General features: G+C 29.9%; 1 protein-coding gene across 2 annotated transcripts in view; it reads left to right on the top strand.

The window, feature by feature from the left end:
- Positions 1 to 20,755, top strand: part of COG5 (component of oligomeric golgi complex 5) — a 1,291,144-nt gene that overhangs the window by 1,108,999 nt on the left and 161,390 nt on the right. For both annotated transcript variants that reach the window (XM_053716572.1, XM_053716573.1), the window contains one exon: positions 1,111 to 1,187. In XM_053716572.1, coding sequence (XP_053572547.1) covers positions 1,111 to 1,187 — 77 coding nt within the window. The remainder of the gene's footprint in view (positions 1 to 1,110; positions 1,188 to 20,755) is intronic.

Genomic DNA, 20,755 nt, shown 5'->3' with positions numbered 1-20,755 from the left:
CATTTCTAGTTCTAAAAGGGAAGTGCTGTCAGATGAACAGGAGCCTGTTCCTGATCCTGAATATGACAATGCCTTTAGAATTAAGGTGGAGCATATCTGCAACTTTTTGCAGGAGGTATTAAAGAAAACTAGAAAGTTCTGAGGAAAAGCCAGCTGAAAACAAAACTGTATTGTTTTCAAAGCTCCACCAAAAATTTCCCAGGTGTCTTAGGTCCCAGATTTAGTCTCTGACTGTATTGCCAAGGAATGCAAAAAGCCAGGTATGTGCCATTTTCTCCATCCACAAGATTTAAGAAAATATACCCCATTCCAGAAGAGAATGTGGAATCGTGGAAACAATTCCTAATATTGATGGTGCTATTTCAACTCTCGCCAAACGTATGGCTATGGGAGGGTTTTAAAGCTCTTGTATGGGTTCTTGACCTCCTCCTAGTGGCAGGATATATATTCCATATGTTATGAATGGCTGTGCCCATCATCATTCCAAAAGAACAGAATTTACCAGGTAAGCATACATTTTGTTTTATCATTTACTGGGAGGACAAGGTTCTCTCTCAGGAACCATGTCCACCCAGCATCGTGGTGAGCCCGCATTTGTCATGGTACAAGCTGCTACTGGTGCAATACAGCCTCCTGCTCGATCGCAGCTGTCAATCATTTTGGTCAGATTGATTTATCTTTACACATTTTGCTGGAGAGGCTAAGTACATAAAATGCTGATGCTCTCAAGCTGCATCCGCAGCTTAAAACATTTTGTATTTTATTTATTTTTAGAATTCAATTTTAATGGCCCTTTATTGATTGTATCATTTTTTTTTAAATAATATTTTTCATAGTATAATCATTGAGCACAGACATATTGCGTTTCCGTATCTAGGCAACTCAGATACATATATAAATCAAAATTGCTTAAAGTCTACAGTAGCATGGAAAGCTATAGAAAGAAAGTGGTGAGCATTTAAAACAACCTGATCCCTGTGAGTAAGCAATAGAGAGCTGGGTGATGCTGCCAACCTGCTATTGGATGTCATGTGAATAGCAACAATTACACACACTGAATATGCTAAAATTATAATTTTGTATGGTAAAAGTGATGTTTTGATTTTGCAGATGGAATTAGCGGTGGCTCCTCTGTGCAGGAGAGTTTCTGATCTTGGAAAATCATACAAGCTTTTGCGATCCTTCAGGTATGTTTCTCGGTACCTCATGAAAAACACATTTATCACTAATCTGGTTTTTCTGCTATTCGCACCACCATTTTGTATTAAATATGCCATATCTGATGCTTTCTTTGTAGTAGTGATCTGCATGTGATAATTTATTGCAATAATGTTCAGGAAACACCACTTAGAAAGAACCAAGGCTGGGCTTGTTACACACATTATTATAGTGATAGTTTCAGAACTAATAAGTAGCAGATACCAGTGAAATAAACATTTGTGGGGCCCCACCAGTATTATATAATGGTAACCGACAGGTGTAAATAAACTCAATAAAATAGTAAATAATTATATACATGCAGACATTAGCAATTAGAATCGGATCAAATGTCAGGCAATATATTTAATGCCCAGATAAGGTATCAGGGGCAAAACAGAAGCGATAATGGGGTGCAAGAAGAGGTCAGCCTTTAATAAGCTATAAAGATCCAAGCCAGACACAAATGTGTTAAGTAGCAGCCTTATCAGAGTTCAAGCAGGGTCAAAGGTCAGAATCTGAGGCAGGGCACAAAAGGGTTATCAAAACAGGTCAGAAAAGAAACAGTTTGGTTGCTGGGTAGAAGCAGGAAAAGGGACCTGAACAAAATAAACTCCTTGCACAAGTAATAAAGTGACCTACCCAGTAAGTATCTGGCATCAGAGGACACAATTACAGGAATGCACATGTGCACCAACATGGTTGCATTCCAGTGCATTATGGCAGAAACTCTAACGATAGCCCAGGCCCATTATAAAGCACATTTAGCATGGTGTATGTCAATCCCATCGTGATTGACTTGTTTTTTAAATAATGTAACCCTAACCCACTCCCCCCCCCCCAACCCACCCCCCCCTCTTCTTTCTTCCATTATTTATCTTTCTTTTCTTTCAACTTCTCTCTCCTTCCTTATCCACATTCAGATTAGTGATGCTAAAATTTACAGAAACATTCCCTCTAACCCACCACCTATCTTCCTAACACCTTCCCTCCATGATTTTTTTATAGACCAAGATATCTGTATAATTAAAGTCAACTGCAACCCATACAGCCTCACCTAATCATACTCCTTACACTTAGTCCTCATTGTCTCAAATTCTCACCTAGGAAAACTGCTCAAATCAACTTCTCACAGTTCCTTCTAATCCATTACCGTTTTATTTCAGCTCTTCTGTTGCTTATTTAAGGCCAGATTACGAGTAGAGCACAAATGTTTGTACATGAGCGATAAGGGGTTTATTGCGGGTGTTTGCACTCGTTGGGCTTACCACTGGATTGAGCGCAATCGTGATTTACGCTAGAATGATTACTGCGACTTCAGAGCTCTTGTTAGCTGTTAAGCGAAACAAATAAGTCGACTAAAACACACAAAAATTACATTACAAAGTATAGTTACACTCATAATAACAACATCTAATGAAAATTATTTTTAAAAAAAAGATTGCACAAAAAAGATATTAAGGCTCAAAGATATCAGTCTTATGTGTTAAAAATGAACAAGGCAGTTAAAAGGGTTTAACATAGAGATACATACATATACAGTTTACGCCGGGGTTAGGATCCAGGAGGAATGGTGGTTGTAAATCGAAACCGTTGTAAATTGAAACCCAGTTTATAATGTATGTCAATGGGAAATGAGGGGGTTAAGTTCCAGGCCCCTCTCAAAATTGTCATAAGTGACACCTAATACATTATTTTTAAAGCTTTGAAATTGACTTTAAATGCTAAACAGCATTATAAACCTAATAATATAGATTGTATCATCATCAAACTAAGTTTAATGAACAAAAACATTTGCTAACAGCACCTAATTAAATAATCACACAACAGACTGCATCATCATCAAACTAAGTTTAATAAACAAAAACGTTTTTTTACTTGCATTTTTCAGTTCTCTGCATTGTTAGCATGTTAGATAATATTGGGTCTGCACATATTCTATGCATTTCAATCTCCAGTGATTAAGCAGTTAGGCACCCTCACCTCAAGCAGCTGGACAGGAAGATAATAGGGAAGTGGCTGCTAAAACTTGTTGCTCGATAGCTAATGTCTGCTCTGTGTACACAGATCAATTTCAGGCTGTTAAAGGGACACTCAGGTCAAATTAAATGTTCATGATTCAGATACAGCATGTCATTTTAAACAACTTTCCAATTTACTTCCATTAAAAAAATGTGCATATTCTTTTATATTTACACTTTTTGAGTCACCAGCTCCTACTGAGCATGTGCAAGAATTCACAGACTATACGTATATGCATTTGTGATTGGCTGATTGCTATCACATGGTACAGGGGGGAGTGGAAATATACATAACTTTGAACTTTGTTATAAAAAATCTACTACTCATTTGAAATTCAGAGTAAATGCTATTGTATTGTCTTGTTATCTTGCATTTGTTGATTATGCAAATCTACTGTGTTTACTGGTCCTTTAAGTTGCATAACTTTGCTGCAAAACAAGCGGACAGCTCCACCTACTGGCTATTTTAATTAGTGCACTTTGCTTTTCAAAGCTTTTTTTTTTTTTTTTTTTTTAAATATATTTTTTATTGAGGTTATGAAGGTGATACAACAGAAGCGAAATACCATGAGATATAGATATCTTCTTGTACAACAAACAGATATAAAATGATCACATCAAGAGTAATACATTGAATATAAATGGTTAGACGTCTTGAACCTCTATTTTATATTAGTTTAAATTCTGGAATGAATTCCTCCATGAAAACAAAGGGTTACTTTTGAACCCAACGGAGCTGATGAACACTGGTAGAGGAAATTAATATGAAGAGTGGTCACTTTTGGACCTAGTACTTAGGAAAGTGAGGTGGGAAAAGTCAGCAGGCCAGTGCTGCTTTAAAGAGATGAGAAGGGAGGGGAGAAGAGAAGATGAGAAAAAGGAAAGAACAGGAGGAATGAGGGGGGGGAGGTTGGGCTCCTATTTAGAAATACATGTTATCTGTGGCTAAGGGAACGTATAGAGAAGTAAGGGGTTAGTGAAACTCATCTAGGAGAGATATTATGAAGACAAATGGTTTGTGCTGGGTCTGGGGCTAAGGATATCTGTATTATCTGAGTGGGGGTTAGCTAAGTGTAATTATTAGTTATTAGATAATACTAGAGCACGAACTAGCATCTTGTTAATCTATGCTACAAGCAACTCTGGGGGGATGTCTAATATCTAATATGGGGGCTATAGTCAGTGACAGGGGGCTCTCTAATATAGAGTAAGTGATGGAGCTTTTTTATTAAGATATACTTTTTTTTTTTATGATTAGCTCTGAAGTAGGGGACAACTAAGGAGAAAGCTTATGTAGTGAACATGAGAGGAATTCTAAAGCAAATCCTAGTCTGCAGAATAATAGTTAGTGTCCTCATGTTAATTTGTTTAAGTACCATAGCTTCAATGACCAGGGTAAAGTCATAGTCATCATAATATAGTGTCTATAAACATAGTGTAGGTTCCATTTAACACTGTTTTTACATCCAAGATTCAAGATTCTTTTCAATTAAAGTACAATATTTCAGTTTAACAATATGTTGCAGTTAATATGAGAGGGGCATAAAAATCCTATCTATAAAACTAAGACATCTCTATCCCATATGAACTAGGAGTAAGCTAACAGTGCAGTAATAGTGTATCCCAACAATGTATACAAGATAATACAAAGCCTTGCAAAGAATCACAACTATGCATTCATTCTCAAGTTGCTGAGCCCACAGCCTACAAGGATGAATCATATAAACAGGAAACAGTCATTAATGAACCAACTAAGGCCCAGAGTTTTATAGGTATAGATGGTGGCGTTTAACCCATTCTAGGTATTGAGTAAGCAATTGAGAATAGTGTCAGAGTGATAATTTGGTTCTATAATACAGCTAGAGCCTATGTCTGTGTCTCTGGGTAGGTGGCAGAGTCCTGATTAAAATAGTCTGCTGACCTGTGTTCCATCTCCCGCAAAGGCAAGACCAGTTCAGTGATCAGCTTCCATTTTACTCCCTGGGTCCCAGATCGTTGGCACAGATAGGGGAGAAGGGATCGACTTTTTTGCAGGCAGGGCCTTGGGGTGAAAACTATGTGCCTGGTGAAGTCTCCCGTACCAGATGGTGACTTTGGTGGGCTGCTGAGGTATGTCGCACCAGCTCTTAACACAGTGGGGGGTGATTTGCGCTGAGGTGCTTTCTCCAAAGAACTTGCTGTACGTAGCCTTCTGAACTGTGATATGTCCTAAATATGTTGCGCTCCACTTATTGCAAGGTTCCACTGCCGCAATGCATAGAGCTCCAGCATACACACTGTAGAAGGGATCGCTGGCCATCAGCCGTAAGCCATATACTTTCTGTGAGCCGGAGTGCTGTATCTGCGACCCCTCCAGGTGTCTTGCGGGGTGCCGCTCTGATCCTGAGAATGTGTAGAAAGGTTGTGAGGCATTATTCCATTTACCAATGCCTGTCTGCTTTGCCATTTCCAAGCTGGGGCTTCCTGTATCTATCAGGCCTGTCTGACGATTCTCTTCTGAGGCTCGGGGTGGATCTTCTGTATGCTGCGACGAGTCCGGTTCCCCCAAGCCGGCTACCTCCTCTGACAGCACTGCAGGTTGAAGTGGGCTCATAGCAGCCCTCAATTCTGCGACAAGCCCTTGCTGATGCGAGTCCAGAGAGCGCATAAGTGTTTGCATATGTATATTAGGAGCAAGATAAAGGAATAGATTAATGCCAAACGTGCCCGAAATATATATATTAGTGATCAAACATTAGGAGCTCAGTTAAGGCACGTCTGGCTGCTTCGGCTGTTAGCTCCGCCCCCCTTTTCAAAGCTTTTTAATAGCAGTCACATGACTGAAAAAAAAGGTTGTTATTATGTAACGGCGCAAATTGAACCGGTGTAAACCGAGGGCCACCTGTATGTATGTATGTGTATGTATATATATATATATATATATATATATATATATATATATATATGTGTGTGTTTCTATATATGTGTACATACAGTATCTCACAACAGTGAGTACACCCCTCACATTTTTGTAAATATTTTTTTATATGTTTTTATGTGACAACACTGAAGAAATGACATTTTGCTACAATGTAAAGTAGTGAGTGTACAGCCTGTATAACAGTGTACATTTGCTGTCCCCTCAAAATAACTCAACACACAGCCATTAATGTCTAAACCATTGGCAACAAAAGTGAGTACACCCCTAAGTGGAAATGTCCAAATTGGGCCCAATTAGACATTTTCCCTCCCCGGTGTCATGTGACTTGTTAATGTTACAAGATCTCAGTTGTGAATGGAGAGCAGGTGTGTTAAATTTGGTGTTATCGCTCTCACACTCTCTCATACTGGTCACTGAAAGTTTAACATGGCACCTCATGGCAAATAACTCTCTGAGGGTCTGAAAAAAAGAATTGTTGCTCTACATAAAGATGGCCTAGGCTATAAGCATGGTGGGCAAGACCATACAGCGGTTTCACAGGACAGGTTCCACTCAGAACAGGCCCTGCCATGGTCGACCAAAGAAGTTGAGTGCACGTGCTCAGCGTCATATCCAGAGGTTGCCTTTGGGAAATAGACGTATGAGTGCTGCCAGCATTGCTGCAGAGGTTGAAGGGGTGGGGGGTCAGCCCAGAAGGAATACTCTTCTAAAGATGATGCACAAGAAAGCCCGCAAACAGTTTACTGAAAACAAGCAGATTAAGGACATGGATTACTGGAACCATGTCCTGTGGTCCGATGAGACCAAGATAAACTTATTTGGTTCAGATGGTGTCAAGCGTGTGTGGCGACAACCAGGTGAGGAGTACACCTACAGTCAAGCATGGTGGTGGGAGTGTCATAGTTATATAATGACACAGTAGTGACACTGGCACATGGGTATAGCCAGAGGAGGGCTGGTTATAGGATCAGTGGTATCTGCATCAGTATAATAACACCCAGCGCTATATAATGACACAGTAGTGACACTGGCATATGGGTATAGCCAGACAAGGGCTGGTTATAGGATCAGTGGTATCTGCATCAGTATAATAACACCCAGCACTATATAATGACACAGTAGTGACACTGGCTCATGGGTATAGCCAGAGGAGGGCTGGTTATAGGGTCAGTGGTATCTGCATCAGTATAATAACACCCAGCACTATATAATGACACAGTAGTGACACTGGGGTATTGCCAGAGGAGGGCTGGTTATAGGATCAGCGGTATCTGCATCAGTATAATAACACCCAGCGCTATATAATGACACAGTAGTGACACTGGCACATGGGTATAGCCAGAGGAGGGCTGGATTTAGGATCAGTGATATCTGTATCAGTATAATAACACCAAGCACTATATAATGACACAGTAGTGACACTGGCTCATGGGTATAGCCAGAGGAGGGCTGGTTATAGGATCAGTGGTATCTGCATCAGTATAATAGCACCAAGTACTATACAAAGACACAGTAGTGACACTGGCATATGGGTATAGCCAGAGGAGGGCTGGTTATAGGGTCAGTGGTATCTACATCAATATAATAACACCCAGCACTGTATAATGACACAGTAGTAACACTGGCACATGGGTATAGCCAGAGGAGGGCTGGTTATAGGATCAGTGGTATCTGCATCAGTATAATAACACCAAGCACTATAAAATAATGTTTTTAATTTCAAATGTACCTTGGTGTCCTTCACTAAGGTCTGTACTTTGGAAAATGTCCGCCAGAGCCTTTGTCTGTGACTATCCCTGATCGTGTCAGCAACTAACAAATTGAGTCATTACCAGATGGTACAAACACCTAAGGCTCCCTGAGCAAGTGCTGTATTTAAAATGCTGGTGCACGGTGCATATTTATATACACTTTTGAAACAGCTATAGCTTTTATAAGAAACATTTTTGCCAATACATTTATATTACACAATTGCTTCTATTCTAAACTGAAATGCATCTATGTGGGTTCCAGTTTTGACTGGAATGTCCCTTTAAGTAGAGGAAAACGTGAAAGAGCATATTTATGCTCAATTCATATTTGATAAAGGTTTTAACTGTATAAACTGTAAATATTTATCATTCCAATTTTCTGCACATAGCAGAATGTGTATTATGTATTTTTAAATAGATATTCATATATATATATGTATATATCTATACCTATATATAATCATTTATGTATGTATATATCTATACCTATATATAATCATGTATGTATGTTATATCTATACCTATATATAATCATGTATGTATGTATATATCTATACCTATATATAATCATGTATGTATGTATATATCTATACCTATATATAATCATTTATGTATGTATATATCTATACCTATATATAATCATGTATGTATGTTATATCTATACCTATATATAATCATGTATGTATGTATATATCTATACCTATTTATAATCATGTATGTATGTATATATCTATACCTATATATAATCATGTATGTATGTTATATCTATACCTATATATAATCATGTATGTATGTATATATCTATACCTTTTTATAATCATTTATGTATGTATATATCTATACCTATATATAATCATTTATGTATGTATATATCTATACCTATATATAATCATGTATGTATGTATATATCTATACCTATATATAATCATGTATGTATGTTATATCTATACCTATATATAATCATGTATGTATGTATATATCTATACCTATTTATAATCATGTATGTATGTATATATCTATACCTATATATAATCATGTATGTATGTATGTATATATCTATACCTATATATAATCATTTATGTATGTATATATCTATACCTATATATAATCATGTATGTATGTTATATCTATACCTATATATAATCATGTATGTATGTATATATCTATACCTATTTATAATCATGTATGTATGTATATATCTATACCTATATATAATCATGTATGTATGTTATATCTATACCTATATATAATCATTTATGTATGTATATATCTATACCTATATATAATCATGTATGTATGTTATATCTATACCTATATATAATCATGTAGGTATGTATATATCTATACCTATTTATAATCATGTATGTATGTATATATCTATACCTATATATAATCATGTATGTATATATCTATACCTATATATAATCATGTATGTATATATCTATACCTATATATAATCATGTATGTATCTATACCTATATATAATCATGTATGTATATATCTATACCTATATATAATCATGTATGTATGTATGTATATAGCTATACCTATATATAATCATGTATGTATATATCTATACCTATATATAATCATGTATGTATGTATATATCTATACCTATATATAATCATGTATGTATATATCTATACCTATATATAATCATGTATGTATATATATATACCTATATATAATCATGTATGTATATATGTATTTATCTATACCTATATATAATCATGTATGTATGTTATATCTATACCTATATATAATCATGTATGTATGTATATATCTATACCTATTTATAATCACGTATGTATGTATATATATCTATACCTATATATAATCATGTATGTATGTATATATCTATACCTATATATAATCATGTATGTATGTTATATCTATACCTATATATAATCATGTATGTATGTATATATCTATACCTATTTATAATCATGTATGTATGTATATATCTATACCTATTTATAATCATGTATGTATGTATATATCTATACCTATATATTATCATGTATGTATATATCTATACCTATATATAATCATGTATGTATGTATATATCTATACCTATATATAATCATGTATGTATATATCTATACCTATATATAATCATGTATGTATATATCTATACCTATATATGATCATGTATGTATATATCTATACCTATATATAATCATGTATGTATGTATATATATCTATACCTATATATAATCATGTATGTATGTATATATCTATACCTATATATAATCATGTATGTATGTATATATATCTATACCTATATATAATCATGTATGTATATATATCTATACCTATATATAATCATGTATGTATGTATATATCTATACCTATATATAATCATGTATGTATGTATATATCTATACCTATATATAATCATGTATGTATGTATATATCTATACCTATTTATAATCATGTATGTATGTATATATCTATACCTATATATAATCATGTATGTATGTTATATCTATACCTATATATAATCATTTATGTATGTATATATCTATACCTATATATAATCATGTATGTATGTTATATCTATACCTATATATAATCATGTATGTATGTATATATCTATACCTATTTATAATCATGTATGTATGTATATATCTATACCTATATATAATCATGTATGTATATATCTATACCTATATATAATCATGTATGTATATATCTATACCTATATATAATCATGTATGTATCTATACCTATATATAATCATGTATGTATATATCTATACCTATATATAATCATGTATGTATGTATGTATATAGCTATACCTATATATAATCATGTATGTATATATCTATACCTATATATAATCATGTATGTATGTATATATCTATACCTATATATAATCATGTATGTATATATCTATACCTATATATAATCATGTATGTATATATATATACCTATATATAATCATGTATGTATATATGTATTTATCTATACCTATATATAATCATGTATGTATGTTATATCTATACCTATATATAATCATGTATGTATGTATATATCTATACCTATTTATAATCACGTATGTATGTATATATATCTATACCTATATATAATCATGTATGTATGTATATATCTATACCTATATATAATCATGTATGTATGTTATATCTATACCTATATATAATCATGTATGTATGTATATATCTATACCTATTTATAATCATGTATGTATGTATATATCTATACCTATTTATAATCATGTATGTATGTATATATCTATACCTATATATAATCATGTATGTATATATCTATACCTATATATAATCATGTATGTATGTATATATCTATACCTATATATAATCATGTATGTATGTATATATCTATACCTATATATAATCATGTATGTATATATCTATACCTATATATAATCATGTATGTATATATCTATACCTATATATGATCATGTATGTATATATCTATACCTATATATAATCATGTATGTATGTATATATATCTATACCTATATATAATCATGTATGTATGTATATATCTATACCTATATATAATCATGTATGTATGTATATATCTATACCTATATATAATCATGTATGTATGTATATATATCTATACCTATATATAATCATGTATGTATGTATATATATCTATACCTATATATAATCATGTATGTATGTATATATATCTATACCTATATATAATCATGTATGTATGTATATATCTATACCTATATATAATCATGTATGTATGTATATATCTATACCTATATATAATCATGTATGTATGTATATATCTATACCTATATATAATCATGCATGTATGTATATATCTATACCTATATATAATCATGTATGTGTGTTATATCTATACCTATATATAATCATGTATGTATGTATATATCTATACCTATATATAATCATGTATGTATGTATATATATCTATACCTATATATAATCATGTATGTATGTATATATCTATACCTATATATAATCATGTATGTATGTATATATATCTATACCTATATATAATCATGTATGTATGTATATATCTATACCTATATATAATCATGTATGTATGTATATATCTATACCTATATATAATCATGTATGTATGAATATATCTATACCTATATATAATCATGTATGTATGTATATATCTATACCTATATATAATCATGTATGTATATATCTATACCTATATATAATCATGCATGTATGTATATATATCTATACCTATATATAATCATGTATGTATGTATATATATCTATACCTATATATAATCATGTATGTATGTATATATCTATACCTATATATAATCATGTATGTATGTATATATCTATACCTATATATAATCATGTATGTATGTATATATCTATACCTATATATAATCATGTATGTATGTATATATCTATACCTATATATAATCATGTATGTATATATCTATACCTATATATAATCATGTATGTATGTATATATCTATACCTATATATAATCATGTATGTATATATGTATATATCTATACCTATATATAATCATGTATGTATGTTATATCTATACCTATATATAATCATGTATGTATGTATATATATATACCTATTTATAATCATGTATGTATGTATATATATATCTATACCTATATATAATCATGTATGTATGTATATATCTATACCTATATATAATCATGTATGTATGTTATATCTATACCTATATATAATCATGTATGTATGTATATATCTATACCTATATATAATCATGTATGTATGTATATATCTATACCTATTTATAATCATGTATGTATGTATATATCTATACCTATTTATAATCATGTATGTATGTATATATCTATACCTATATATAATCATGTATGTATATATCTATACCTATATATAATCATGTATGTATGTATATATCTATACCTATATATAATCATGTATGTATATATCTATACCTATATATAATCATGTATGTATGTATATATCTATACCTATATATAATCATGTATGTATGTATATATATCTATACCTATATATAATCATGTATGTATGTATATATCTATACCTATATATAATCATGTATGTATGTATATATCTATACCTATATATAATCATGTATGTATGTATATATCTATACCTATATATAATCATGTATGTATGTATATATATCTATACCTATATATAATCATGTATGTATGTATGTATGTATATATATCTATACCTATATATAATCATGTATGTATGTATATATATCTATACCTATATATAATCATGTATGTATGTATATATATCTATACCTATATATAATCATGTATGTATATATCTATACCTATATATAATCATGTATGTATGTATATAGCTATACCTATATATAATCATGTATGTATATATCTATACCTATATATAATCATGTATGTATGTATATATCTATACCTATATATAATCATGTATGTATATATCTATACCTATATATAATCATGTATGTATGTATATATATATACCTATATATAATCATGTATGTATATATGTATATATCTATACCTATATATAATCATGTATGTATGTTATATCTATACCTATATATAATCATGTATGTATGTATATATCTATACCTATTTATAATCACGTATGTATGTATATATATCTATACCTATATATAATCATGTATGTATGTATATATCTATACCTATATATAATCATGTATGTATGTTATATCTATACCTATATATAATCATGTATGTATGTATATATCTATACCTATATATAATCATGTATGTATGTATATATCTATACCTATATATAATCATGTATGTATGTATATATCTATACCTATATATAATCATGTATGTATGTATATATCTATACCTATATATAATCATGCATGTATGTATATATCTATACCTATATATAATCATGTATGTATGTTATATCTATACCTATATATAATCATGTATGTATGTATATATCTATACCTATTTATAATCATGTATGTATATATACCTATATATAATCATGTATGTATGTATATATATCTATACCTATATATAATCATGTATGTATGTATATATCTATACCTATATATAATCATGTATGTATGTATATATATCTATACCTATATATAATCATGTATGTATGTATATATCTATACCTATATATAATCATGTATGTATGTATATATCTATACCTATATATAATCATGTATGTATGTATATATCTATACCTATATATAATCATGTATGTATGTATATATCTATACCTATATATAATCATGTATGTATGTATATATCTATACCTATATATAATCATGTATGTATATATCTATACCTATATATAATCATGTATGTATATATATCTATACCTATATATAATCATGTATGTATGTATATATATCTATACCTATATATAATCATGTATGTATGTATATATCTATACCTATATATAATCATGTATGTATGTATATATCTATACCTATATATAATCATGTATGTATGTATATATCTATACCTATATATAATCATGTATGTATATATCTATACCTATATATAATCATGTATGTATGTATATATCTATACCTATATATAATCATGTATGTATGTATATATCTATACCTATATATAATCATGTATGTATATATGTATATATCTATACCTATATATAATCATGTATGTATGTTATATCTATACCTATATATAATCATGTATGTATGTATATATATATACCTATTTATAATCATGTATGTATGTATATATATCTATACCTATATTTAATCATGTATGTATGTATATATCTATACCTATATATAATCATGTATGTATGTATATATCTATACCTATATATAATCATGTATGTATGTTATATCTATACCTATATATAATCATGTATGTATGTATATATCTATACCTATTTATAATCATGTATGTATGTATATATCTATACCTATTTATAATCATGTATGTATGTATATATCTATACCTATATATAATCATGTATGTATATATCTATACCTATATATAATCATGTATGTATGTATATATCTATACCTATATATAATCATGTATGTATATATCTATACCTATATATAATCATGTATGTATGTATATATCTATACCTATATATGATCATGTATGTATGTATATATCTATACCTATATATAATCATGTATGTATGTATATATATCTATACCTATATATAATCATGTATGTATGTATATATCTATACCTATATATAATCATGTATGTATGTATATATCTATACCTATATATAATCATGTATGTATGTATATATCTATACCTATATATAATCATGTATGTATGTATATATATCTATACCTATATATAATCATGTATGTATGTATGTATATATATATCTATACCTATATATAATCATGTATGTATGTATATATATCTATACCTATATATAATCATGTATGTATGTATATATATCTATACCTATATATAATCATGTATGTATATATCTATACCTATATATAATCATGTATGTATGTATATAGCTATACCTATATATAATCATGTATGTATATATCTATACCTATATATAATCATGTATGTATGTATATATCTATACCTATATATAATCATGTATGTATATATCTATACCTATATATAATCATGTATGTATGTATATATATACCTATATATAATCATGTATGTATGTATGTATATATATATACCTATATATAATCATGTATGTATGTTATATCTATACCTATATATAATCATGTATGTATGTATATATCTATACCTATTTATAATCACGTATGTATGTATATATATCTATACCTATATATAATCATGTATGTATGTATATATCTATACCTATATATAATCATGTATGTATGTTATATCTATACCTATATATAATCATGTATGTATGTATATATCTATACCTATTTATAATCATGTATGTATGTATATATCTATACCTATTTATAATCATGTATGTATGTATATATCTATACCTGTATATAATCATGTATGTATGTATATATCTATACCTATATATAATCATGTATGTATATATCTATACCTATATATAATCATGTATGTATATATCTATACCTATATATAATCATGTATGTATATATCTATACCTATATATGATCATGTATGTATGTATGTATATATCTATACCTATATATAATCATGTATGTATGTATATATATCTATACCTATATATAATCATGTATGTATGTATATATCTATCTATACCTATATATAATCATGTATGTATGTATATATCTATACCTATATATAATCATGTATGTATGTATATATATCTATACCTATATATAATCATGTATGTATGTATATATATCTATACCTATATATAATCATGTATGTATGTATATATATCTATACCTATATATAATCATGTATGTATGTATATATCTATACCTATATATAATCATGTATGTATGTATATATCTATACCTATATATAATCATGTATGTATGTATATATCTATACCTATATATAATCATGTATGTATGTATATATCTATACCTATATATAATCATGTATGTATGTATATATCTATACCTATATATAATCATGTATGTATGTATATATCTATACCTATATATAATCATGTATGTATGTATATATCTATACCTATATATAATCATGTATGTATGTATATATCTATACCTATATATAATCATGTATGTATGTTATATCTATACCTATATATAATCATGTATGTATATATCTATACCTATTTATAATCATGTATGTATATATCTATACCTATATATAATCATGTATGTATGTATATATATCTATACCTATATATAATCATGTATGTATGTATATATCTATACCTATATATAATCATGTATGTATGTATATATATCTATACCTATATATAATCATGTATGTATGTATATATCTATACCTATATATAATCATGTATGTATGTATATATCTATACCTATATATAATCATGTATGTATATATCTATACCTATATATAATCATGTATGTATGTATATATCTATACCTATATATAATCATGTATGTATGTATATATATCTATACCTATATATAATCATGTATGTATGTATATATCTATACCTATATATAATCATGTATGTATGTATATATCTATACCTATATATAATCATGTATGTATGTATATATATATATCTATACCTATATATAATCATGTATGTATGTATATATATCTATACCTATATATAATCATGTATGTATGTATATATATCTATACCTATATATAATCATGTATGTATGTATATATATATCTATACCTATATATAATCATGTATGTATGTATATATATCTATACCTATATATAATCATGTATGTATGTATATATATCTATACCTATATATAATCATGTATGTATGTATATATATCTATACCTATATATAATCATGTATGTATGTATATATCTATACCTATATATAATCATGTATGTATATATCTATACCTATATATAATCATGTATGTATGTATATATCTATACCTATATATAATCATGTATGTATGTATATATCTATACCTATATATAATCATGTATGTATGTATGTATGTATATATCTATAAAGACGAGAAGAAACAGAAGCGCCACATGGCCCAATATTGTCTGGTCCAGAAGATAGATATATGTATATATACAGTATAAACTCACATTTAAGAAAGCACCTCAAGTAGTGCTATAGCAGCAGTCTCCGGTATAGATGTGGTGTCTAGATGAACAACATAAAAGGACATAGGTGCCTATATGGCCTAGTATTGTCTTGACACAGGTGAGTCAGTAAGTTATTGAAAAGGTACTCACATTTGTTGTAGAATCTCCTTTGATGCTATAGAGGCAGGATGGGATCAATATGGTCACCCACCAGACTTATTCAAGGGCCTGCTGAATACCAGGAAATCCAGAAACCACCAGTGGTTCGAAGAGAGGCCCAATGCAAGGGACTCCTCTCAGCAAAAGGATATGTAGCAGCAAAAAGCTAATAGCAAGTGTCCCAATATAAAAAAGTTTTATTAAAATGATAAAAACAAAGCTACGTGTTTCTCAGCTCAAGGCTGTTTCATCAGGCTTCATAAAAACATTTAGGAACACTTGCTATATATACACACAGAACATCTACTTAGTGTTAATTAGCATCACATGATACCAGGAGGAGCCTGGGAGGCACATGAGGCCCTATTGGTCAAAAAATGTCAGAATCTTAACCAATATGGGGAGAGTAGTACATTTCCTACCAATCAGGTGTCATGTCAACACACCTCTCATAAATAGAACATTTGTTTCAATAACTAGTATGGCTATATATATAAAAAACAACAACATTGCACTATTTCCTGTTTGGTATAAATGCAAGTACATAATGCTAAATTCAGATCCCCTCGCAAGTATGTATCAAAATATATAATCCTATATGGATATCTATGACATAAACTAAATTACCATTGCATATGTTAGTGCGCAGATAATAGTCACCCAGATTCATACATTCCTATAATCACAGTTCACAGTGTGCGTGTAATACAAAGATCAATTAGAACACATGATAATTCAGAAAACAAACCTTAATAGATCGTATGATAAACTGAATAACCGCTTGATAAATTTGCTGACATGTTAGAACTGCTGCCAAATCAGTGTGATCACATAAAATTGTTTGGCGTGTTAGTGTGCTTACTGCGCATGTCTAAACCGGCATGTCATTCGGGATCAATAGTTCATATTCCCAGTGCTTTTTATAAATCATTTGTAGTGGGGGCATGAAGTAAACAAATTCAGTATAGCATGTAATAAAGGAAACTTACATGTTTAAAATATATCGCTATATAGCAGCTATGCCATCTGGTTTTACTTCCTGATACTCTGAGCCAATAGCAGCCAGCACATTGGTAACGTAAGCCCATTGGCTCTAACATTTTAGTTGTTAGATGGAGCTCTGAGATTTGTTCAAAAAGTGGTGGGTGTGTGCATAGGCGGATCCGATGAGTCCGATCAGCCCACTGTGCCATCGACAAGTAAATAATTAAACCAAAAGTTAAACAAAAATTGATAAATGTTAAAAATTACCTAATGTCACTTTCTTGTTAACCTGTTCATCTAATAAGGCCCTCGGCATTGGTACCATCTGCGCATGACCGCACTAGATTTGTCGGCACTAAGTCGCTCAGTAACTGTTGGTAACTATAGCAACATTTGTAACAAGTAACTGAGAAGTTATTAGAATATCATTTAAATCTGCCTGATTGTTCTGTGATGGGTGATGCAACGCTATATATATCTATATATAATGATGTGGTGAATAAATATTATATCAAGAGTGTATTTCTTCCTAACACAGGGTAGTTTTTAAGAATCAATAACTAAATAATTAAAGTGCACTAAAAGAAAATTTCCAACAGGATTTTATACTAAGTATAGTACAAAGTGCGGTTAACACTAGTGTTACTGGGACATAATGTTTTTTTAGAATAACATTGTGTAATGTGATAAAGAAAAATATGATGATAATAAAGATATATAGGAGTGCAATCATATGTACAAAGATGGCTTATGTGTGCAGGTTAATAAATATAGCACATCATAATGTTAATACAGTGCCAGTGTCATATGATTATAGTCACCTATAGGGTGGTAATATAAATGTGATATCTTTTGTTGTGCTATCTATTACATGTGATGTATGTCATACCCTATATAATATAAATGTGATATGATAGCGTGAAAGGTGAATTTTTTAAAAAGTTTATGCTAATAATCTGTATAATGTGGTACTATCTACTAGAGCTAATATATATAGAAAATATCTATTATTATAATTATAATTGGTGTTTTAGTGATATGTGTAACTAACCTATGAATATATATAAAAAAGGGAGTATTATGTTTGTTTTATGAATTACATATTAAATTAATGTAATGTAATAGTTAAGTGACTCATTAAAGAGGACATGTGAGGACTAAGAGGATACGTGACTAAATAATATATGGTCATAAATGATAGTTTAATTTGTGAGAATCTGAGTTTGGACAGGAGATGTCACTAGACTGAGTCTAGTGGATATCGAATGACCTCATAGATCAAAAGCAGCTAAATCAACACATTCATTGAGACCATCAGGGGCTAGGGTGTGTAATTTATGGATCCAGAAGGTCTCTCTGCGGCGTAGGGTCAGCATGGGATTATTGCTGTTCCGAGGTATCTGTTCGATAGGTACTATGGAGAGTGATTTTGAACTACCCTTATGTAAATATGCACAATGTCTAGATAGACTGTGTTTCAGAAACTTTCTTTTGACATTATACACATGTTCAGCCCACCGTCTTTTGATAGTGCGGCCCACATATTGGACCCCACAACTACAGCTTATCAAATATACTACATATGTGGATTCACAAGACATCCTTTTATTAATTTTAAATTGTTCCCCTGTCTGGTTAGAAATAAAGACATTGGTTCCGCTTTTCACTACCTTGCACATATTACATCTAGACTTTAGGCATTTGAATATGCCATATTTGGGTTAAAAATTACCCAAGAAGAACCTATCTGGACCCATGTGCTGTTGGGGGTCCCTAGTTTTATCTCTAACTATTTTGCTGGGGGGTAATTTGTTTTTAAGGGTAGGGGCCCTCCTATAAACAACCTGTGGCTTAGACGAAATATGGTTCTTAAGGAAAGGGTCATCACAGATGATAGGCCAAAGTTTATTAATAATCCGCTTTATTTCCCTAAATTGGTTGCTATAACCCGTTTTATAAATAAGGGTGTTTTGAGTATATCAGAAGATGTTGGTTTCATTTCTTTACTGACCTTGTTACCCTTATTTGTTTTTAAAAAATATTTGTTTCTGTCGTCATTTAGTGCT

This window comes from Bombina bombina, chromosome 6, assembly GCF_027579735.1.
Source record: "Bombina bombina isolate aBomBom1 chromosome 6, aBomBom1.pri, whole genome shotgun sequence".
Classification (NCBI taxonomy): domain Eukaryota; kingdom Metazoa; phylum Chordata; class Amphibia; order Anura; family Bombinatoridae; genus Bombina; species Bombina bombina.
Note: the sequence above shows the minus strand (reverse complement) of the source record. Positions and strands in the feature narration are given on the sequence as shown.